General features: G+C 39.7%; 1 protein-coding gene and 1 long non-coding RNA gene across 2 annotated transcripts in view; both read left to right on the top strand.

The window, feature by feature from the left end:
* Positions 1-20,719, top strand: part of tmem163a (transmembrane protein 163a) — a 70,902-nt gene extending 50,183 nt beyond the window's left edge. Inside the window, exons 4-8 of the mRNA XM_013270261.3 lie at positions 1,058-1,149; positions 4,754-4,850; positions 14,289-14,400; positions 16,732-16,873; positions 17,054-20,719. Coding sequence (XP_013125715.1) covers positions 1,058-1,149; positions 4,754-4,850; positions 14,289-14,400; positions 16,732-16,873; positions 17,054-17,114 — 504 coding nt within the window. The 3' untranslated portion in view covers positions 17,115-20,719. The remainder of the gene's footprint in view (positions 1-1,057; positions 1,150-4,753; positions 4,851-14,288; positions 14,401-16,731; positions 16,874-17,053) is intronic.
* LOC112844227 (uncharacterized) lies at positions 5-1,051 on the top strand. Its single transcript, XR_003216965.1, has 3 exons — positions 5-331; positions 425-483; positions 607-1,051. It is a non-coding gene; the product is annotated as an uncharacterized LOC112844227 (long non-coding RNA).
* Positions 20,720-25,756: the final 5,037 nt, after the last annotated feature.

Below are 25,756 nucleotides of genomic sequence, written 5' to 3'. Positions count from 1 at the left end.
AGTTCCCGCCCCCTTCTTTTCTCTATTTGCATTGATCAATTAGTCATAACTTGGGTGCTGGTGATTTATTAATGAATCCCAGTACCAAAGTACTATTGGTCCTTTTGTCTCCAAGGTAACAGGGCAGAGAAGGGACTGGAGACTGGCGCTGTGGTTGAATGTCAAAATGCTTCTTGTGTTTGCTAAACAGATCTCCACTAGAAGACAGTGGAAATCTTATTCAGAGGAAATCACTGAGAATCATCATAAAAAAATATGACGTAATAACAGTGAAGGTGAAAATTAAAATATCCACACCCGGGCCCAGTGAGGGAGATGTGATTAGCCTAATGTGATTAAAATATTATAACCCATAATCTGCAGAGCTAGCTATCTCTTTCTCAAAGATTGGATTTTAATTAGCAGTTTAATTGCTTGGCTGCAGATGACAGTTTGAAAACAGAAGCAGGAAGAAAATAAGAGGATGTGCCCCAATGCAAAGAGGTTAGATCATAGCAGCTTATCATCGATAGCTCTGTGAGACTTTGAGTCCTCCTCTTCTTACTTTTTACATTTTATGATTTGAAAATTAACTAATAATGATTTTATTTTGTGATCCTGCTTCAGGGAGAGAAGTTTTTCTCTGAGGAGTCCTGAATCCAACATGAAGCCGCTGTCGTCGCGTTAATGATGTTTATGGCTTTGACTTTCCTGCCAAACATCAACACTACGCTCTTTGTGGTGAAACAGACTTGAAAGTGGTCCCTGCAGCTTTCACACTATAGCAAGCCTTAATGAGACCCTTAAATCCTTGCATCCACTCATCCCTATTCATGCATAACCTGAGTCAGTTCATGTGCCCACTGAAATTCTGTTCTGCTGAAATAAATGCGTTATTCTCCTGCATGGGATTTCAGAATGAAGTGGTTTTACTTTCAGCACAAACAAGTTATGGCTAAAGGTGTCTACACGTCTTACTGGACATCTGATCATTTAAAGAGTCATGGTATAGGTCCAATGGATAGTTTTGACCTTCCTCCCTTCCCTCTCATTGATAACTTGCTTCTCGTGTCTGTAGTTTGATGCCACGCTGGACGTCATGTCATCAGCCATCGTCCTGTGGCGCTACAGCAATGCAGCAGCTGTGCACTCTGCACACAGAGAGTATATGTGAGTACAAAACTTTATCTTTTGATTAATGATACAAGGGTGGAATCATAAACAACTCCCAAACCACAGGTGTTGTATGTTTTATTTATTTGTTCATTTATCTTTACTCTTTGGCGTCTTTTACCCATGAATTCCACCTCTGCTGTGAAAGGACTTCACCCATTCCTCTGCAATCTAATCATCTGATATGATTTTATCTTTATATAGTAAATAACATTTAAAAAATGATGGGATCCTATGAAAAATATAAATAAAAATAGAGTGCAATGATCTCATTTTTTATTTACAATAAAACATAGAAAACACATCAAATGTTCAAAGTGAGAAATTTTATTATTTCATAAGAAAATGTGGTTATTAGCTCATTTTGAATTTGATGCCAGCAACTCAGAGTTAGGATTGGGGAACAAAAGGCTGGAAAAGTAAGTTGTCCTATAAAGAAACAGATGGACGAACTAATGAGGTTAATTGGCAGCCGGTCAGTAACATGATATAAAAAGAACGTCTTAGAGAGGCAGAGGTTATGAGAGGTAAAGATGGGCAGAGGTTCATTAAACTGCAAATAAACTACATGTAAAAATAGTGGAATAATAATGTTCCTCAACAGAAAATTATGAGGACTATAAATATCATCTGCAGTACATAATCATCACAAGATTCAGAATATCAGAATAAATATCTGTGCGCATGGGACAAGGCTGAAAATCAATATTTCCTCTGATCTTTGGGCCCTTGGGCAGCACTGCAATAACATCAGGCGTTGTTCTTCAATGGAAACTGCATGGACTCAGGAGCACACTGTGCCATCCACAAATGCAGGTTAAAGCTCCATCATGGAGAGAAGAAGCCACGCGTGAACAGGATTTGAAAGGCAGCTGTCTTCTCTGGACCAAAGTTCATTTAAAGTGAACTCAATCAAAATGGAAAAGTGTTCTGAGGTCCAAACAAATCCAAAGTGGAAATTATTTTTGGAAAACATGCATGCTTGCACACCAGGAAAGGCAGATGTGCAAACATGCACATGCACATGCATGCCTCATGCATGCCGGTGTCCTGCAGGTTTTAGATCTCACCCTGGGTCAACACACCTGGATCAAACGATTAGTTCATTACCAGGCCTCTGGAGAACTTCAAGACATGTTGAGGAGGTGATTTAGCCATTTTAATCAGCTGTGATGGATCAAGGACCGCTCTAAAACCTGCAGGACACCAGCACTTGAGGCCTGGAGTTCCCCTAGCCCTGTTTTAGTACTCCCACGAAAATGACATTTTTCCAGGTGAGACCATATTTCAGCAAGACATTACTAAACTGCAAACTGCATCTATTACAACTGCTGCTGTAGGAGAAGTGTCCGGGTCCTGAACTGGCCTGCTGCAGTCTGGACCTGGACCAGCTGAGAACATCTGGAGCATCATGAAACAGAAAAATATGACAAAGAAGACTCAGGACTGCTGAGCAGCGTGAGTCTCAGTTTGCAGACGTTTACACAGTGTTCTTCACAGAAGAAGGGACACTTGTTGCTCCATCAAGTTCAAAATGACCTTGTTTTTTTCCTAAAAATGGTACATTTTCTCAGTGTCTTATTTGATATGTTTTCTATGTTTTATTGTGAATACGATTTGGGTTTATGAGATTTGCAAATTATTGCAGTCTGTTTGTGATTTTATGTGGATTTTTAAAAGTTTTTTTATACTTGACATTTTTTAAATCCCCTAGTTCCAGTAGAGAGAATATTGCCACAATAGCTTTAATTTAACCTTCCCTTTGAAGGTCTAAATAATTTTCCTGTTAGGCTCTTGCTTATGTTCAGTATACCCAGATAGATTAAACAATTTCGGAAAATGTACTTCTTAAATTGCAGGCTGGAGAGAAGTGTATCCTTATTGATGAGCCATTAACTGTGTGTCGTTACTGTATATGTGTCACTGCTACACGTGTGTTAATCCATCAGGTTTTAGGGCTGCTGTGGCTCAGCTGAATGAATCAATTAACTGTCAGGCTGTATGGAGCCCTGTTTGTCTTGCAAGAACACCTCTGTGTAGCTCAGAGGTGTTACAGATAATGAACGACCGAGCTGCCCCTCCACTGTCCATTAACTCACACAGAGTCACGCACAGGCACACGCGGCATCTTTTTCTCTATTAGTGCTGTCAGCTGGATGTAGAGGCACACACAAACCACAAAATAGCCCATATGTTTAATATTTGTGTTCCTTCCATGGAAAATTAAAGTGTAATGTTGGAAAAGTAGAAAAAAGTGTGAGCATATCATTGCAAATGAGGCAAGACGTTTTACTTCCTGGAGATTGGTTCATGTAAAAGATGTAAGGATAGGCTTACTACTACTGATAGTGCCACTGAGGTCATCGATTCTATTCCCACCTTCATGGACAAGCTTCTAGACAGGTTCAGTGGCCTCAGGATCACCTATTAGGTTTTTCGTGGTTCTTCATCAGGCAGTGAGCTCCAGCTCACTCTGGGGTGCAGGAACAAGGATCCGTACTGACGACTTGCTGCTCTGCCTTTCTCAGAATCTTGTTCAGAGATGAGTGTGAAAGCAAAACCGTCAGTCAGTCTATGTTCCTACGGCCATGAGCTCTGGGTAGTGACCATAATAATGTCTTCTTGGCCCTTGGGTGTTGGGTTTTGGATTTCTAAATTTCTGTTTCTTTAGTATTCTTTGGTTTTTTTAGTTTGTTTATTGGTTAAATTTTCATCCTAGTGCATATTCTTATATATTTGGAGTCCTTCTGCTTGTTTGTATTATGAGATATTTATTTCCCTCCATGTTTTCTTTCCACTTCCTGTGTCAGTTCCTGTATGTTAAGTTCGATCTGGGATTGACAGTGGAAACCCTACTTCCGAAATTAATTCGTTCCCGAGGGTCTTTCGTAAGTTGAAAATTTTCGTAAGTCGAAGCACCCATCGCGCCTTTTGAGTGAACGATAGGCTATAGGCTAATTGCTAACTGCAACAACAATACGTCGCAAGTACGAAAGCCAAGGGGTTGTCACATGATTCGGAAGGCATTGTGGGCATTGTAGGCATTCTGGGCTCAGCCAATCAGAGCCAGCGGATTTCGTTACGGGCATTTTGCTGTAACACGGGCAGAAATATTGCCGTTAAGTGCCTTCATAACTTGAATTTTTCGTTAAATGGGGTATTTGTAAGTTCCACTGTATTTTTATTTCCTGCTGTATTTCTGTAATAGTTGCTCCTTTACTTCCTTTGTCTCATTACCTTAATTGTATGCACCGGTGTGTTTTCCCAGCTGTTTACTTCCCCTAATTAACCCTGTGTGATCAAGACATGTTAAAGTCTCTATGCAACATTTCTGCACATCCATTAATTGTTTGTTCGTTGACATTTTTTCATGCAATCATACTTTACCATAAAAGGTTTTGAAAGATGTTGTCAAATTTCTGTCAAACACTGAGACTATAATGAGAAAGATGTTTTTATAGTGAAATGCAGAGAAGACGATCATGATGGATGTAAACATAATAGGACCTTAGGAAAGCATGGCTGCTCTCCTTTAAGCTCCTTTGGGTTATTACATCATCAATAATCTTCATACCTTCTTCTTCTGCCTGTTTGTCTGCAGAGCATGCGTCGTCCTTGGGGTTGTGTTCGTTCTCTCCTCTATTTGTATTCTTGGAAAGGCCATCCATGATCTGGCTACCAGGATGCCCCCCAAAGTGGTGAGGCTACATGCACATACACAACATGGACACAGACACTGGCTCACTCTGCACCAGCACTTTCTTTGTGTAATTGAGATAAAGGAAAGTTACAGCTTTGACTTTTGATTAATTGTGATTTTTGTCTCTCCCTAACCTGAAGTTTTTTACATAATGTAACCAGATATTACTATTACTGTTGTGGGGTCTGAATTCAAACCCTCAAATATATTTTCTGAACACTGACTTCATAACTCTGCATAACTTTCCAATATTGACTGATGCATTTTCATTGGATAGTGAGTGGGTTTAAAAAGCCTGTCTTAAATCTTGCATGGAGAACAATTTAAAGCAATGGATTCAAAGGATGCGTGGGCGAGTGATTTGGCGTTTATTTGGCAGAAACTGCAAAAAGATTCAGAGTAAAACTGAAAATATATTGAAAGATAAATAGACACTCTCAGCTAGTCACATTTATGTGGTGTAATAACTGAACTCTGAAATAGCTGAGCCAATCACAGTGAAGTAGACCAGCTCAACAAATGGAAGAACATTTCTCTGGGAAACAGCCCGCTCTGATGACATTGTGAAAATTACTTTTTCCAATTTGCAAAGCCACAGAAGACGTAATGCTGTAATATATTGTATCTAATCTGTTTTCAGTACATGTCATGACAAGTAAACTGAGTTCAATAATGAAAAAACTGTTTACTTCAGAACTGACTGTTGCTCTTTTCTGATGGTGATCTTTTCTGATATTATGAGATGAAACATGTTTTAATGTTTGGCCTTTGTGTCTTTGTGCACTGATAATACATTTTCTTTTAAAGAAAAAGTACGAACGCATGAGACTAGAGTGTGTGAATCACAACACATATACTCTAGGGCAGAGGTTCCCAAAGTGTGGGGCCCGCCCCCTAGGGGGGCGCAGAGCCATTGCAGGGGGGCGCGGTATGAAAAAAAAAAAAAGAGCGCTTGGACACTGTGGACAGGTTGTTGACGGGGCTCCCACATAAACGCAAAGCAGGAGATGAAGCATCGCCAAATATGTTTCCAAACCAACTTCCCTCCAAGCCAAAGACAGGAAAATATGGTGAAGCATATCTTCCCTTTGGCTTCACCTGCACAAGTGCCAAGGTAGGTCTCCCCTGCAAAATTAGTTTCCCTGCGTCGGGAGCAGCGCTGGGCTCTCCAAATCACAGACAAACAGTATCCCACAGCTGTTTATGTGTTTAAACCCATTTTGCACAGAGAGGCATTTTTTGAAAAATGTATTGACAGCAATGTTGAATATTATTACACAGGAAAAAAACCAACTACACGTAAAATAATCACACCGTGACGCCTCTGCCTTTCTAAATGCAGGGACAGTAATGGCCTGTATATGTAAGCGTGTAAAATCTGAAGATAGTCAGATTAACAGTAACAGTATTTTGTCTCTATCTGCCATTCTGCAATCCATCTCATGTAAACAATAACGTGGCGCACAGCGTGACGTGAAAAGAGGCACATACCTTTGTCGTTGCGTGACGAACTCTGTAATCCTCGTCCACACGTAAATGCAAAAAAGGAGTTTTAAATAATCTCCGTTTTCGGTGAATCGCAACGCCGTTTACGTGTTGACGAAAGACCCAAACGCATAGAAACAGCTGAGTTTTCAAAAATACCCGTGTAGGTGTGGACGTAGTGTAAAAGAGTTAGTAGTATATTTTATTACTACCTGTAATTTATTGCCGTTTACTTGTATTTGCTTAATTGTTTACCAAATGTTTGAGGTGTGAAATAAACCGCAATGGAGTTTGTAAACAAAATATGGGTGTGTGTGTTTGGAGGATGTGTTTGTGCGGGGGGGCGTTAGGTGGTGGGGGGCGCGAACATTTTTCTTGTAAAAAAGGGGGGCCTGGCAAAAAAAGTTTGGGAACCACTGCTCTAGGGTGACCATATTTTGATTTCCAAAAAAGAGGACACTTAGCTCAGTCATGCAGAACTTGCTTAAAGAAACATATTTAACATATTTAAACGATGCCTTCTCTGTGCGGTTAATGAATTATGAAATAAAATATGTCATATAGGCTTTTACAAGTCATCAAGTGCAAAAAAACAAACAAACTTAAAAACCTCTGGAATTAAATAATGGTACCAAAATAATGCCTCATCTGCATAAGAAAAATTACCAGTACTGGGTCGGTATGAGGGCTGGACTGGGACAAAAAATTGACCAGTGCATTTTGAATAGAGACCGGCCCACCAGGTATTATAGGAGAAGCCATAAAGCCTTTGAATGAAAACAAACACTGTTGTGACAGTGATGTACACGGTCTTGTTGGTATATGTATGATTTCTATACATATTACATCAGATGAAAACTTTGATTGTAAGATTCAGATAATTATTTGTTAAAAGCGAGATATTTTAAATGAGAATAAGAAAGAAAAGTATTTCTTTGTGCCCCCCTTTCCCTGTTAATGCCCTACCTGCCCCCCTGGCAACACTTTGCTAGACCCGCCCCTGCACAGTTACCAGCTGTCAGCTACGTAGAAAAGGATCCTGGTGTTATTTGTCTCTCAGAAACAGCTCATAACTTCCCTTCAACTCATTCATGTCACCTAAAAGGTAAACCTGTTTCTCCATCACCTGTTCAGCTCTGATGATTCAGTAAGGACATCTCCTGGTTTCATCTGCATGTCTCCCTCTCACCAGATATCCAAACCGATATCATATCACTATCAGTAACATCATAGCACCCACCCAGCTGCATAGAAACTCCGTCATGCTAGCTAGTATGCAGTAAGAGTTATTGTAACTGACTGTAAAATGTCAGCACAACAAAAATAAACTCCACCTAAACTTGGTATATATCTGACCCGGATAGACTGCAGGTCATAACTTCTTACCTGAACTTCAGTTCACCTGACACTCGGACCGGCGGCCGCCTCGAGTCTCTCCTCCTCCTGCCTCCCCTTTCCCTCATCCACCCGCTGGCCTCTGTGGAAGCTCCGCCATAGACACCACCAAATAACTGAGATATTTTTACACATCGGCCAGCATCTGGCCAATCCACCACCTTTCATTGTTTGTACCGTTACAAAAACAACAACAACAACAAAACCATCGGCCCGTAAAAATGAAAAATCACCATCACCCCACTGGGCAAATGCCCGGCATGCCCGATGGCCAGTCCAGCTATGTTCGGTACGAGGGAAATTTCTTTTGCAGTTCATCTGAAAAGATGCACTTGCGCTTTGGGATCTTTTAAACATCATTAGGCGCGCTGCTGTGCGCTGTCAGTCCCGTCTGTGAGCGCAGAACAAGCGCTCACAAAACAGCAGTTTGGGGATGACGTCTCACACATGGGTCCTCTGTCGGAATATAGGAAAACCCGGACATTTTTATCAGTCTCGAAAATCCCCCCGGACACCCCGGACAGAACATGAAAAGTGAACATGTCCGGGGAAAAGAGGACGGTTGGTCACCCTATTATACTCACACATTTACATGCATGCACTGATCAGGCATGATACTATGAGCACCTGCCTAATATTGTGTTGATCCCACTGACTGTCCAGGCGTGGACTCCACTAGACCTCTGAAGGTGTGCTACTTTATTCATCACATCCCACAGATGCCCAATTGGATTGAGATCTGGGGAATTTGGAGGCCAAGTCAACAACTCAAACAGGTTGTTGTGTTCCTCAAACCATTCCTGAACCATTTCTGATTGGTGGCACATTATCCTGATGATTGAGGCCACAGCCATCAGGGAGTACTGTTTCCATGAAAGGATGTTTATGATTTGCAACAATGCTTAGGTAGGAGGTCCACCATGGTGTGTCCTGTTCCCAGGCGTCGCCCAGGTAAGCAACGCACAATCACCTGGTAATCCACGTGATGTAAAGAAATCACCTTTCGTCAGACTGACACACCTTCGTCCATTGCTCCGTGGTCCAGTTCTGATGCTCACGTGTCCATTGTTGGTGGTTTTGGTGGTGGACGGGGGTCAGCATGGGCACCCTGACTGGTCTGCAGCTCCATACACAACAAACTGTGATGCTCTGTGTATTCTGGCTTTCTATGAGAACCAGCATGAACTTTTATTGCAGTTTGAGCTGCTGTAGCTCAGTGACCGTTGGCCACCCGTGACCCTGTCGCTAATAGAAATGGACTGCACCTCACAGAGCTGCTGTTCTGGAGATTTAGATATAAACAGAATGTTTTTTTGCATGATCTGTGTATATTTGTAATGATGGATAATGATTTATTTTCTAGTGCCATACAAACAAACAGAGCAGCACACACACACATCACTGTGAGTAAGGGTTCTTTTTATAGCCCTCTGCTGCTGTTCTTCTGACGTCAGAGCTTATGTCTCCCTCCACCTGACGTTTGTTTGTTTTTTGTTTTTGACACAGACATGCGCAGACACACACACACACACACACACTTTCTTTTTTTAATGCCAGCTCCACTTCCCCCCACCACCTCTCTCTGGAGGTGTAGGAGTATGAATAAGGTCCCAAAATAGTCTCTTCTTTCTGTTGCTGGGGTACAGCCCAGCTCTCCCACCATCAGACTGAGAATGTTTCTCAGCCTCAGCTTTGAGACCCTCTTTGTGTGTAAATGATTTAATCCTAACCATGTGTCCATTTCACTAACCAGAGAAGAGGGAGACCAAAAACAAATTCTCTCATTGTACCCCAGTTTAGTTAGTTCAACGATGCCTCTGAGAAAGAAAAAACAGGCTACTTGTCATGCAATGCAACTAGTCTTGTACCACTTCATTTCAGTGCTTTTGTTGATTTTTAAAAGTATAATATGTGCATAAGACTAAGACTAGGACAAAATTTAAAAACACACACAAAGCAAAAGCAAATCAAGCAAACAGCTTTTCCTCACAGTGTGCAGGTTCAGGTTTCCTGGATGAGTAGCTCTACGTTAAGAGTAGATGCAACAAAATTTAAATGTCTAGCACAGCAGAAGGGGAAGAACTTCTCCCACGATGTTTGGAAATATTTTGGATATAGAGCAGGAAAAATATCATATGCAAAGACTGCAGTAGAGTTGTGCCTGTGCTGTAAAGCATCACAATTTTGATTTTGGGGTATACGCCTAGTTCTAGTGTACAAACACCCTTTTTGTCTCAGAAACATTGATTTACTAAGGTTAAATAACATAAATGTAGCACAATCTAAAACTCTTACTTTTGGATAATAACAGATGAGAAAAGTACCTGCAACAAAGTTCTGCCAGTACCAAAATCTTTATTTTCTAAGCTGGTGTATTTTAACATTTCTCTAAAAACAACCTCCCAACACCAAAACGTTGCAAATGCTACAAAACAAGAATTTATTATAGGACTATTCTTTGGGCTTTGTTCATTTCAGCTAGTTGTACCTAATAAACTGTCAAGTGCATGCGTGTACTGTTCAAATGTTCCAGAAGAGTCACTGCTCTTGGCATCTACTCTGTGCTTTTTAGTGTGATCTCATAATAGTTATTAAGTGTATTCACCTCAGAGTTTCATCTCGTTAAGATCATTTAGACTCAGACGCATTTTGGTCTTAATTTGTTCAATTCCAGGCAGAAAATCTTCTCTTTGCACCAACTGCTTCATTAGTGGCATAAATTAGCAGGACATTAAAAGCCAGCAGCAGTGGACCAATTAGAAAACTGACACGTAGAGCAAAACTGTAACTGCTGTGCATATCAAAAGAGTCTGAACAATGAATTCAACAACATGAGAATCAATAGTTTTAACTGGGATAAAGCGAAAAAACAAAAACATAAATAAAAAGTAAAACAAAAATGGAGTCACTGAAGTCCCTTTTAGCACAGATTGAAACGGGTAAAGCCAAGAGATGGCTGCATCTATTCTGCAGCCTGTGTGTGATGCTCCGGTGCCATTATGTTAATGGAAACTCTGGCTGTTAGGTCTCAGAGGACCTTCCTGACAGCAGCACGAGCCGATTACCGCTGCCTGTCTCTGGGACATTTCTTTGACGTGTCTCGTGTTTTTAGCATCAATCTTTGTTCCATTTCAGGCTCTATATTTATGATAAACATGCATGTACTCTATTAATATTTGGCCTCTTTGGCTTCGTGTATTCAACATTGCGAGAGGATAAAAAGCAATGAACGGTTCTCAGTGTATAACTCACATCTGGTTAATCATCTGTTTGTTTAAGAGTGATCTCAGCCATCTGGCTCTGTCTTTTTATGTAAACACTGTCATTGGCTTCTTGCTTTGGTTAAATACAGGAGTTTGAAGGATGGAAGCATCTCATCTTCTTCTTATTTATCCTGTTTTCTCCTTACTAACACATTCAGTATCTTTCACCACTCTCTCCTTTTTATTGGCTCCATCACACAGATCCAAATCCTTTCTCTGACTGATTCCATTCCCGCGTCTGTCTTCACTGCTTTGCCATTTTCAGGATCTTGGTTTTGACATGCACAGCATCCCTTTTTCTGTATCCACACACACAGTCACACTGTTAACACCCCCCCAAAAAACAGTAGTAAGTAAGAACAAGTACTGGTCTGGAAATTCATAATGTGTAAATGCAGGTTGCAGAAAGGGAATCTTGATTCACGTCACGTCCTTGGTTTCGCTCTCATGGCAGGCTGTCGGTGTCTAGTGCCTGATTAAATGCAGAGAGCTGAGATTGGCCCCCACCAGCTCTGTGCTTGGGAGAGAGAGCAGCACGTACCCATGCAACACATACATACAGTACACACCATGCAGTTACAGACAAGCTGTGGATAAAACCACTTTACACAGAGCTTTATAAGTGAAATTTACTTTTTAATCATGGATTTATTGGGATATACTTGCAATGGAAAGGAAAGCTCTTGTTGCCTTCTGAAAGCATACAGTACAGATGCACCATGAAAAGGTCACAGACCAAGACTGTGCTGACATTATTATATATTAAGTATATTTTATATATATATATAACTGTATAATTGTTTTCATCTTGGTATCTTCATGAAAAGCAAAAATACTTCAGTGTGGTCAGATTTCTGAAAAAGGACAAAAGTGTCTGCATCTATTTCAAATACATAGGAGTAAGAAAAGCACAGGTGGTTAAAAATTTTCCATATCAGGACATAAAGTATGTAAAGTTATGTAAATGCAACCTCAGATTAACCTTAAATTTAAGAAAAACGAACATGTGACATATTCGTCGTTATTTATTTAAACGCTAAGCCAAAATATAAAGAGCACCCCATGATTCGAGAGCTTGTAAAACCACCTTTACCAATAACTTGAAGTAATTATTTCCTGTCCAACTTTGTCAGTCTCTCACACGGTTGTAGGGGAGTGCTAGCCCACTCTTCTTTCTTCTTCCTCAGTTCATTGATGTTTGTCATTTTTCTTCTTTAAGGTCCTCCCACAGTGTCTTAATCAGGTGGAGATCTGAACTGGGCCACTGCAACATCTTGTTCTTCAATCTTTTTCTGACATTTTGTTGTAGATTTGCTGCTGTGCTTAGAATCACTGTCCTGTTGCATGACCCCATCGGCACCAGCATGTCAGACAGATGGCCTCACATTTGACTCTAGAACACTTGTTCACCTCAGTGGCTCCACACAAAGGTGCTCAAGTCCTCTGCAGCCTTGCAAACTTAAGCTGTGCTGCCATGTTTTTTTGTTTTTTTTTACAGAGAAGAGGGTTTCTCCTGGCAACCCTTTGAAGCCATGCTTCTTCAGTCTTTTTCTAACTCATAAACTTTAACGTTGAACATGCTAACAGTAGCCTGTGGAGTTTGAGATGTAGCTCTTGAGTTTTTTGCAGTTCCTCTGAGCATTGCACAATCTGACTCTTGGGTTAGTCCACACCTGAGAAGACTGTCTTCAGTGTCTGTATTAGTGATGTCTCCCCTCCTTGGCACTGTGTTAACACACAGCTGAATGGTCCAGACCTACAAACTCATACAAACCTCTGTTATAAACATGTTCACAGTTGGCTGCTACTTCTCTTGGTTTCTATGCAAACAGAGTGTATTTAGTTTTCAAACACTGTTCCTCTATTTCGTTTAATCACTGTGTAATGTGTTGTTTTGCTTGTTTTGTTGTTCATCTGAGCCTTTATTTTCCTCATTTTAACAGCTGCTAATTTGTTTTTATCATATCCTGATACATAAATTATATATAAAGCAATACATAAAGAGGGTGTACTTTACAAAAACTGTACAGTGGATAAAACGAGGACAGATCTGCTTACAATGCAATACTTCTTGTTCTTTGCAAAGGTTGCTGTTGTACGATGCTGCCCTTGTAAAAATGATTCTCTGCACACTAACTAATAAGCACCTTCTAAGGGAACAAGTGAGTGGCTTTTCCCAACAATGCTGAAATTGGATGAGGGTCTGCTGGAATTACATGGGGTCAAACTAATGATCTACTAATGTCTGTTTAGTATTGTAACAAAACAAACTGATACCAATCAGTCACTAAGACTGAAAGTATCAGTCAGCAAATGCAGCTAAATATATACAATACAAAAAACAAATTCATTTTAGAGACCTAACTAGGAAAGACATTGATCACTGCTTCCTTACATTACATAGACCCAACTATTGATTATTAATGATAGTTTATTATTAATTACAATAAAAAAAAATTTGTTAGATGCAAGTCTGTTTTTCACTCGCCCACATTGTCCCAAAACAGAATATAATCAGGCCAAATAAACAAAGTCACCTGTGTGGGTGCACCAAAGAGTCGGATAAATAAACAGTATTTTAGGCCTAATGTCTTTAATTTAACTTTGTAAGTCTACTCAAAAGATTCCAGCAGGTGAGATTAACATGTGAAAACAGGAGGATGGAATCAGCTGTTTCCAACAGAAATGTTTGTTTTTCCAAATGTTGAAATGCAGTCACTCTAATTTATGTGCATGTTTGTCTAATATAGTTGGGGTTTTGTTAGCAGGTAGTTTATGCCGCTTTATAATGTCCATATATGTTTGATATAGCTGTGACTTTAAATCTAGTGGAGAACAGCAAAGTCAGAACAAAAACAATGTGGCGGTTTCCCCCTCAGACGTGTCCTTTAGGCTCTTCTCTTCCTCTCATCTCCGGCTCTCAGTCCCTGCTGCAGGTCAATTAAATCTGAAAGGTTGATACTCTCGAGTCAAGCGTTTTCTTTTTCTTTTCTTTTGCTGAGTCTGTTTGAGACACAACCTGAAAACACCCAAAGCTCACATCACTTCATCTGTATGACCTTGGGCTGATGCACCAAGGCGAGCCTGTATATATTAATAATGCCTGAGCTGACAGAAGCTTTGTGGGTCACACAATCTATTGGTTCCTGCTCTACAGCTATACAGTAGCTCCCTCTGTGTTTTTGCTGAACTTTTATTTGTTCTTTAGGATGAAACCTTTAATTTCACCCTCTGCATATTTTTACAAATATTGCCATATTCTCTTATATTTTGTCTCCTGTGTCTCACCCCAGGACGACTTCCTCTTTAGTGTGTCCATAGTGAGTGGGCTCACATGTGCTGTGCTGGCTGTGGCCAAGTTCATGCTGGGAAGAGTGCTGACTAGTCGGGCACTTATCACTGATGGTAGGACACACACTCACACACACACACACACACTCACTCACTCACACTCACACACACACACACACTGATGACTATAAATAAATGAAGAACACAACAGAAGAGCACAAGGGACTAGATAACTAGATAGATGACTTAAAGTTTTTTTTGTACATGCTGCATAATTATTATTTATATCATTACTTTCCTTTCCTTTTAACAACGATAGGCCTGTAACTCCGCCCTCATGGGTACGATTCGGTGACAAGTTGGCCAGACACAACAGCTGCATAAGCAACTTTCAGTTGTTTGAATTATCAAGAAGAAAGACACTGTCCTTAAAGAGGGAGACTTAGAGTGGAGTTAAAAAATGTGTGTGTATTTGGTATATTCATATGAATTAATACAATTTTAACAAACCTATTAAACTATTACCTACCAAGTGAACTTCTAACAACAGCAAAAGTAGCGAAGCTCTAATGATATCACCGATAACACAAGAATTATAAATACGGGAGTTTTACAAACACAACAGTTTTCATGAAGCATCGTAGCCACGATCAGAATGATATTAATTATGAGTGGATTAGTATCACTGATGCATTAACTTGTCAGAAGCTTCCAGGGTTTTAAGTGAGCCAGAGGAAGCTAATATTCTTGGATTGCATCATATTTTATCTGCTCTTTGAGTTTTTGTCATGTTGTGGTGGTGAAGTGCAGGAACGAGCACCCAAATGCAGGACGCAGGATTCAGAATCTAATTACTTAAAGACACACCTGAAACAAAAAAGTCCAAAACTAACAAAGTGTATCAAAAGCAGCAATTCACAGACAGACTGAGGATAAGCTGCACAGAAGAATAACAGAGGACAGTGCTGAATGAGACACGGTGCACACACATGAAAGGGCAATCAGACGGGAAGGGAACAAAACCCAAAGCTTGGAAACATGTAAATAAAAAATTAGTGAAAACTTGGCACTTCCTGTGGATTTTAAACGAAAACTCAGAGCATGACCTGAATCAGTTTATGTGTTCAGAAGTTACCACGTGATTTACTGACTTCTGTGACACAGAATAGTCTGACAAAGCTCGTTAACCCTTTAATCTCTCTTTCTGTACCCCTCAAAAAAGAGAACTGACACTGGAGATTAACCTAAGCATGGACATAACCAGGTACAGCAATGAGATGGAGACAACAAAAACAGAGAACTCACAATGAACTCACTCAAAATGAGGAAAAACTAAAAATCGTCACTAAAATGAAAAATCAGAACACAGTTATTATTCTTATATTAATTCCTAATAATTCAAACCCACAAAACGACCGTGGCATTTTAAAACATCTGCACCATCAAAGCCTTTGGAAGCAGAATATTTGTGCCAACACATTAAACCAAAGGAAATAAAACACACGCAGCTGAAACGAACATTGCAAACCAGAACATGCCTGCTTCTGTTTTATTGTGTGACTTTCTCACACAAATGAACTGAAGCACAGCACGCACACACACACACAGCGTCTCTGGCAAACACACACTGCACACTGCTATCCCCAGGTCTCAAAACACACAGGGCATCAATCCAATAAACCTGAGGTTGCTGTTCTCTGAGCCTCTTATTTCCCACAAGACTATACACTCACTGCAGGCAAGACAATAACCCACCGTGCTAGCTTTCACACATGTAATTATAAAGAACAACATCAGCCACTATAAAGGGTCATTCAAACATTATGTGTAGTGTGGAGCCATTTATGTAGGAGTTCAAAACAGCTGCAAAATATTGATCCGACACCTACCATAAGTATATACATAAGCTTGGCTGTAGCTTCAGATTTATCCTTTAAAATTGATTAAAAAATGATACAACTTAAAGCTCATATATACAAGTTTACATTTAGTTTGTGTTTCAAAGTGAAATGGAGATGATTTTATCCCACCTGTTATTCCTTTCTCTGAGGGAATGCTGCTTCTCACCAGGTCCTCTAAATCAGGGCTGGGGAACTCCAGGCCTCGAGGGCCGGTGTCCTGCTGGTTTTAGATCTCACCCTGTGTGAGCACACCTGAATCAAACGATTAGTTCATTACCAGGCCTCTGGAGAACTCCAAGACATATTGAGGAGGTCATTTAGCCATTTAAATCAGCTGCATTGGATCAAGGACACATCTAAAACCTGCAGGACACCGGCCCTCGAGGCCTGGAGTGAGCTACCACCACCATACGCAACATCTTGGTCCTTCATTTCATCGTATCTGTCCAACTAAAACCACTACATTAAGGTCAGGAAAAGACTGTCATTGTTAACAGAAACGTCGTTTTTTATTTGCCCTCACCTATATTTGTTTGTTTTTCAGGGTTTAATTCTCTGGTTGGAGCAATCATGGGGTTTTCCATTCTAATCAGCGCCGAAGTTTTCAAGCACCATACTGACGTCTGGTTTCTGGATGCCACCATTGGAGTTCTAATGGGACTTATTATTTTGGCATATGGGGTCAAGTAAGACATGAACCAGCAGCAGTGTCTAATCTGAAATATTTAATCTTTTATAGTTATTCAGGCATTATTTACGCTGTGCTAATGCCAGCGTGCCAGCTCAGCAGCTCTGTATCTGCACCTGCATGAACGGCCATTTTTGCTCACCTATCTTACAATTAGAGTTTGTTTCTTTGCTCACAGGCTCCTGAAGGACATGGTTCCCCGTGTGAGACAGACAAGGAACTACGAGCGCTTTGAATGAGAGACCTGTGTGCCGACCAGACGAGCAGGTTCTAACATACTCACGCACCTGCACACCTGGGTGCCTCCTGCCCCGCCTCTCTCTGTATTTCATACACCTGTTCATCGACATTTCATTACACACTCACAGGGACCGTACACACTCCCATAGACACAAAAAACATATATACATACACCCACACACGATCTGTACATACTGTACATACATTCAAAGATTAATACATGTGTCACACACACACACACACACACACACACACACACACACACACACACAAGTCTGAGAGATTCTAAGAAGGACGTGATTGAAGAGCATCCTCCTGGAAAGAAAGCATTTCAGATTATTTTATCTCCTCGTCTTTGCGTTTTGTACAATAAAGCACCAATAACAAGAAAAACGATGACACAAAACAGAAGAAATATTCAAGAACTGCTTTGGATTTGTTGAAGTTGGACATACATCACTTGCTGCTAAGAGGACATCATTGAAGCCATAGCTGTTAGTTTTTTTCAAACCAATAGGAAAGATTGTAGGTTTTGCTTAAGTGAAAATAATGCATGTTATCCCAAAATTTGCTTCAGGAACGTGTTTTGTTTGTGACCCAGTAATAAACGGAGGGCTGCCGGCTAACTTATTTCATTATTTATTTTGTAGTTTTCTGGTTATCATAAAGCACATAGGACAGAGATGAAATGAAAACTTGTCATCAGCCTCCTCACATCAGTGCAGCCTTTCTACCTCCTAGTTTGTATCTGGAAGACAGCGAGAGAGGAAGCAGGAAGCAGGGAGAGAGACTCAGGCAGAGCACGCTGAGTCAGCAAATGCTGCTACTTCTGAACACAAAAGCACCTACGAATGCTACACCTAAAGCTAACGAGAAACAGAGAGGACTGGAGACACCAAGTACAAGCACTTGTCATAAAATGAAACATAAGAGCACAAATCTCAATGTATTTCTCCCATTTATATTCCACTGCACACTCTGCTCAATATTTCAGAAAGGATCACTTTAGTCGACAGAAAAATGTTATTTCTGTGTGCAGCAATTTGTACCAGAGCCACAGAACAACAAAGATAGCATTAATTTAGAAAGTATGGCAAAGAGGAGGAGCAGTGGTGGTGGGTTCCAAAGCAGCTTGCAGCCTAAAACAATGCTACACAGACTGCTCGATGTGGAATTTGTCAGTCAGCTGTGGTCTGACTAACCTTAGGCTGTGCTTTATTTAATTAACCTTTTGCTTAAAGCTTATAGCAAAGTCACTTTTAGCAAAAGCAGACACAGCACAATTAAAACTCATGAATAGTGATGACACAGGCACCAAACCCATTTGTTTATGTTGTTAATGTAGTCTGGGATTTATTAGGTTCATTAATGCCGCTTCATTCTCCTCATTTTGTCTGTAAGCTCGACGTGAGAACCATTAAAACAGAGGTGGCTCTAAGCACAGTGCCAGAGATCACACAGCCTGTAGAAATGTCATTGGCAGAGGCGGCGTTAGTCTGTGCTTCCTCTTTGTTCTGCATGTTTCCATTCGTTATCAGTCATTACTCCGTGCAATGAATGGAATGTAAATACGAAGCACACGGTCTGTAAATATGTTCGCAGCACTGTTTGGGTGCATCGGTATCAAAAGGTCACACATCGTCATAGTGCTGTACGGCTGACGTGAGAGTAGACAATATATAGTTAAAGTACAGACTGATCAATGTTGCGTATAATTAAAAATGTTTACTCCGTAGTGTGCATATACTGTAAATGTCGTTTTACATATTACTGTAGATTATCGTTGACATAAAATGATGAGTCTTACTGTAAGTTTTTTGCACTGTAGGTGAAAATATCTGACTGGATGTAGGTGGATTCCAGCAATGCTGTCCAAGGCAAACTTCACTTATGAAAACAATTTTTTAACATGCTGAAATAGAAGTTACAGGTGATCACGTCCACATATTACCTGCTAGCACAAATCGGTATTATTTTACTATAATACTGTAGGTATTATAGCTCAGATATTAGATAACCAAGCATGTAAAAACTGGGGATTTAAAAGCAATATATAGACTCAGATTCAGTATTTAGCTGGTGGAGCCATGATGCACGTACGCCCTCTTGTGGCTGGAACTGTCACAACAGCAGTCTTAATTAATATTCAGTCGTCTGGATCCAAGTGTAAATTTAACCCCAGCTGAAAGCCTTGGGCACTGGCTGTGGAGAGGCCTACATCCACTCTACACTGTAATTATCAACTCTGAGTTGGCATACTGGACGTGGTGCAGAATTATTGGTATTATCTTTAGTTTCATTATGTGAAGAATATGATTAAGATATAAAGTGAAGGTGTGATTCAGCTCGCACCATTTCTACTCACCAACAGCACACTGATTTGTAATGCCCCTCCCCCTCTTTAATGCATAGAAGACAATCTTTACAATGGCTTTTACTAGCAAAGCTCAGTGTTTACATGCTAAAGCCACAGTGTAAGGCACAGAACAAACTCATTATGCTTTACAGTAGCTCTGTTGCTCATTTAAAGTAAACTGCTGTGTTGGATAAAGTGGACACTGTTTTGAAGTTGGCAGCAAAATCCTTTCTACCTCTCTTCTTTGCACTTTCTTTTAATTTCATGCCACATCTGTTGTGTGCATTCAAAACCCCCTAATGTTTAGTCCGGGTGCTACGACTGAGGCCCTGGTTACTCGATTCCTCCTTAGCAACGGATGGTCTCTGAAGGTGTTGCACTCGCTGCTGCCAGTCGTGGGGATTGTGCAACAACTGAATGCCAAAAATGTCAAATGTAACTGATGATCACTGCAGTTGCATTTAACTCATCTAAAATGTTTTGTTTTCATTTTTCTCCATCTCTCTCAAAGACAGGAACCCTGAAACATGAATATCTTCTTATGATATGTTGCACAAACCTCTCATTAATTGACGAATGGCATGATACACGAAAACCATTTCATTATTTCACTGAAACATGTCAGAAATATGGCCACTTCTGTAGCTTAATGAACTGTGCCAAATCATTCAGACCATTTGTCAGCTCTGTTGAAATGTGTGTATCTTTGGTGTGCTTGTAATGATGAATGAACTTCCCATTGACCCCAGAAAAGGCATCAAACCATCAATTCTGCAGAATTTCATGAGATTATAATAGCAATACTAACCACTCCTCTGTTGCTATAGGCTTTGCATGGGCTTGTAAAAAATCCTTACACTTTCAGTGGTTACAAATGCATTAAATACACACACACACACACCTACATACATACATACACAAACACACACACACACACACGCACACACACACACACCTACATACACAACCACACACACATACACACACACACACACACACACACACACACACCTATATACACACACACACACACACACCTACATACACAACCACACACACATACACACAGACAACCAAATTTATAATAAATCAAGACTATGTGACATAATTGTTTGTACAATATCGACATTGGTGGTATTGCAGATGATGTAAACACTATTTATTTATGTAAAAGAAACAATGAAATATCTCTTTGTCAAAGAGAAATGTTTTATTGATCAATAAAGTTTTATCCTGCCTAATCATCAACAATGCTGAGTCATTTGTTTTTAAAAAACACCCAACATCCTCCAAAGAAGCATGTGTGGGATTTTGGAATAACATAATAAGACCAAATATCTGTAAGAACTACTTTCAGGTCATGGCATCAGTTATACATGTGTAAATAAATATGGATGCAACTTGCAGGAAGTTACAAGTGTGGACGATGCAGGGTGAAGACGTTATTGTTGAGCAGCTGAGTGCTTCTTAGTATTTTAAATTAAAAATGGAAAACATTAATGGTAAGTATACTGTATGAAAAACCTTTATCACTAATGAAATCTAAACCAAAAACATAATGGGTGACTCAAAAATAAAAACTAGACGTTTAGAAAAAAATTAAAACAAACTGAAATAATTTTTTCGAAATTGGAAACTTGTAGAAAAAATGATATAAACTAAAAATGTGCAAAATGTATAATCACAACCTGCCTGAGGAGGATTCGATGGCCTGAACTTTGGAGCTTTGGGAATCAACTGCTTTCAGAAAGGTTTTCTTCTATTTGCATTTTTCTTGTATTGATTTTCCTAAAATCTTTCCTCCATGTAATATTAATTTTGTTTTTTTAAAAAACAACCAACACTAACATCGGGACCATTAACATCTAAACTGAAATGATTAAACCCACTGTGAAAACTCACTGAAACCACAGTAAACTGAAAAAAGTCCAAACAAATTCAAATAAAATCTAATTAGAAAATGGAAAATTATAATAACTCCTGCACAGAAATTACTCTTACTTAATTTAACTACGACTCTAATGGGAATTTTTTTAGCAGTTTTCCTGCATACTGAGGACTATATTTGTGTCATATACTTGTTTCATTTAAAAAATTACGAAGTCAAGAAGAACAGGTTTGCAGTGGTTGGCACGCGGAGTCATTGAATACAAGTATTTAGGTTAAAATGACCAAATTATTATTGTTGTCATTATTTCCTCAGTATGATGATGAGACTTTGATTCTTGTTTGTTTTCCAGTGTTTGAAAGAGACACGACTGTGTGTGTGTAACAGTCACAAACATCTCTGCCTCTGAACACAAAGAAAACACAAAAATAAAATAAAATAGAAACTGTGACGATAAATAGATTAGGTTTATTGTAAAATGTCCTAATTTATGGTGTTTACCTTAAAATAAAGGAAAACCTTTTAAATTAAGTACTACTTACAGTTTTTCTCAGTTGCTTTGGTGCATTTCTCACAACAGAATTGATCTCTGCACCACTACTAAGGCTCTTCTCAAAACAATTAGTGCAAACTGCAAAACATGGTGGATAACTTGCAAAAGTGAGTCACTTCATCAAAAAGAAAAGTCAGTTGTTCAAAATAAGTAGTCAATGCTTCAAAAGCAAGTCCCGTAATCAAAACAGATAATATATTCATCAAAAGCAAGTACTTATATCAATCAAAGTGTCTGGGCTGTCACAATTACAAGTCAGTACACCAGCACCTTTGGTCACCAAATCAAATGGTTTGAACATGTTCTCATTGTGACGGATTTCTTTGTAAGTGCTTCCCAATGACATGTCAAGTCTGGACAGCATGCATGGCATGTTGAAAACCACAAATTGTAAAGGAAACTCAAGACACTTCATATGCACTCTTGATAATATTCAATTGAAACTGTGCACAGCATTGTGCAACTGGGGAAATACAGTAAATCAAACATTTCACAGCAAACATAACTCACTTAGACAGTAAACCTTTCTGCAGTAGTTATGAAACAAAAAAAACCTGAAAAACAGACACTGCTGCATATCAATCATTGATATCTAGATGCTCCCGTCTGTCTGCCCACATATTTGCATCAACATCACAGCGAATGTCAGCTCTATCGATGCATCGGGGAAAGTATCTTCTGGAGTGTTGAATCCACCCTCTGCAGGACTCTGCTGTGATGTCATCACAAGCTTTTGTAGATTCAGTATGCACCTCATGCCAATCCTGTCTGTTGGTTTACATTATATATATACTTGTAGAGTAGGGGATACTGTAACGCGATTCACCTGTGACTGGGTAGAAGAGGCTTTTCATTGGTTGCAAGTAGGAGTAACACACACCGATTTTCATTAGTGCGAGATAAGGTTCAGCTGAGAAAAGTAATTTATGGAGATTTTCATGGAAACTCCTTAAAAATAGGGTTTTCAAGATGGGTGTACAAATTGTTTGACAAGATGTTCAACAATTTTGAGTGCACTGACACAAGCAATGACATGAAGACTATTAGTTGTATGGACAATGACTATTCAGCCGGTACAAGTATAAATAATTGTGACATTCATGATAGAAGCAAGGAGATAGTGATGAATAACAAGTCAAAAGTGACCATTCTTTAGATATTTGTACTTACTCAACTGCTTCATGTCCAAAGGCATTTGCCACAAGGTTGTGCCAAAACGACTACATGTTGTGGAGGTTGAACTAACTATTGTGCAAAGTGTAATTCTGTTGTGAGAAATGCACCAAAGCAACTGAGAAAAACTGTAATGTTATATTGTCTATTTTTAAGTGTTTATTTTTAATAAGCAGTACTTGACATTATAAAAACAATTCTGCATTGTGTTTAAGTAAAACTATTTACCTTAGCAATGTGTTAACTTTAATAATCAAATCAGTGATCCTGCTGACTCACTCCTTGATATACTTGGAAATTCTAAATATCAGACCTATCGAGTCTAAGGGGCTTGGAAAGAAAAGCGTCTGGACTTCTTTAGGTTTCTTGAAGACGTTTCACCTCTCATCCGAGAAGCTTCTTCAGTTCTAAGAGCAACTGGTGGAGAGTCCCAGATTTTAAGCCCTGTGGGAGTGTCCCCAAGAGGGTCATGGACCCCCTATTGATCCTCTACCTAATCACATGAGCCAAGGTGTGAAAATGCTCTTAGCACTGAAGAAGCTTCTCGGATGAGAGGTGAAACGTCTTTTCTTTCCAAGCTTCTTAGACTATGATGACCTGGATGACAGACAAGCCTGTCGAGTGTTACTACAAGACTTTTGTTTCTTTACATGTGCCACGTTTTTCAAAACATTTAATTGTTATGGTGCAAATTAAGTTACCAGATATGGTTTCTTGCCCAAGAAAGAGTTCTTAAAACTATTACACTCATTATAGAAGATGCTTTAAAAGTCATCTATGTTTGCTTTGTTGTGAATACTTTAGACACAGTCTTACTGTGATGTAATGTCACTTTACATTTAAACTATAAATGTAAAATAACGTGTGTCTACACTGATGGTTTTACAGGTTACTTGTGTGTTTGTATCCAGTATTCATGCTGTCATTCTGAGCTGCTCTATACTGTGGATGCTGACCAGTGTGTGGGTAGTGTTGCAACAATCATATTCTTACTTTTTCATCTTTTTTTTTTTTGAAAAGCAAATTTCAAAGAGTGCTTTAACAGCTACAGTATTTGCAGCTCCTCTCTTATTTCCCAGGGTGATGCCACAGCAGTTGGATCCACATATTTGATTTGGCACAGATTTTACACCACATGCCCTTCCCTGACACAAGCCTCACATTCATCGAGGCTTGGGAAAGCCGTAGGAGTACACTAACTTGTGATTCCCTGAGGCTGGATTCTGTGTGTTGAAGCACGGAAACAGCAAAGAGACGGTTAAAGACTAATAGAAGTCATTTCTATACTTCAGTGTATTTTCTCACCTCCTAAGATTAAATTTCACACTTTTGCATCATCATCATCTCCGACCTGCACGCACACTGTTCTGCAAAGGCTCCTGTGCATTAAGAACACCACAAACTGACAACAGAAAAATGGGAATTTATCTCTGTGTCTGCTTCTGAGTTTATAGCAGTTGTAAAACACTTTTACATCATTAAGTAAGTGTGAATGAATTCTTCTATCAGGAGTAGAACTTCACAGACTAATGTTTAATGCCTTTTAGTTGGCAGATAGGCCTCTAGGAGGAATAAATCATGGCACCGAAGCTATTCATGTAACCGCTCCAGTCTAGAGCTTTGACAGCTTTCCTGCCGGGCTGGAAAGCTGACTTTACAGAAACTAGGAGTCGGTCTCTGAGCTATGAGTCTAGACTTTCATTTAAAATCTACCTCCAAATCCAAGTCTTCCAAATACAAACGATTCTGTGCTGATTAACAACTAAAATTGTGTGTATGCACAAAAGGCAGCAAAGTGCACAGGCACTATTTTTTTTCAGATTTTTCCAGTCACGTCTACACACAGATCACTTTTATAGTACTTATCATGAAATCTGGTGCACATGCACGAGTCTCATTTCTGCTCCAATCTTTAGTCAAGAAATGTAAGTAGGCAGTCACTTATTTCACCTTTTGCATATAAAATCATTGCTTGCATCTCAAGTTATTAGACATGGCAATTAAGACAACATCAAAGAAGAAGTGCTTCATTGGAGGAGTGGAGGAAAACGTGGGTTTGTTTGTCTCAGTTTTGGAAACACAAACATAAAAATAAGCACTGAAGGAAAAGTGAATCATGATCATGATGACTGTGAAGTTCACTGCAAAGGACCCAAAGAGAGGTGACGTGAAGGAGAATGGAAGAATCCGTCTCCACCTATTTCTGTTTTTGAACTTCACTTCATGTTATTGTCCTCGACCTGCCCTTTTCTCTCCGTGTTTTGAAGCATGCATGACTTCTGCACAAACCAGTTAATGGGTAGTAAAACGCACAAGCATAGCTTCATACATCCATCCCCTGGAAAAGGGAATGAAACCTGAAGACACCCTGCTGCTCAACCAGCTGGAACTGCATATGTGAGAAGCTGTTGTACTTTGATCCTAGATCAGATCTTTATGTAGTGTGTAAAGTGATGTACATTACACTGTTTGATTTTTTTTAACATCCCTGCAGCAGGTAGATCCATGTTTTCTGTAAGACTATCTGGTTTTTAATGAAATCTCTACAGGCACAGCTGCGAATCAGAGACTGCTACGATCTCACACTGCTGAAAAGCCGGAGAGCCAACTGCTGGAAGCACCAGCAACATCTGTGCATCCAGTCATGAGGTCCCAATGTTGAAATGGTAAG

The sequence above is a fragment of the Oreochromis niloticus genome, linkage group LG16 (genome assembly GCF_001858045.2).
Source record: "Oreochromis niloticus isolate F11D_XX linkage group LG16, O_niloticus_UMD_NMBU, whole genome shotgun sequence".
In the NCBI taxonomy this organism is placed as follows: Eukaryota; Metazoa; Chordata; class Actinopteri; order Cichliformes; family Cichlidae; genus Oreochromis; species Oreochromis niloticus.
This window is presented reverse-complemented; position numbering and strand designations above follow the sequence as displayed.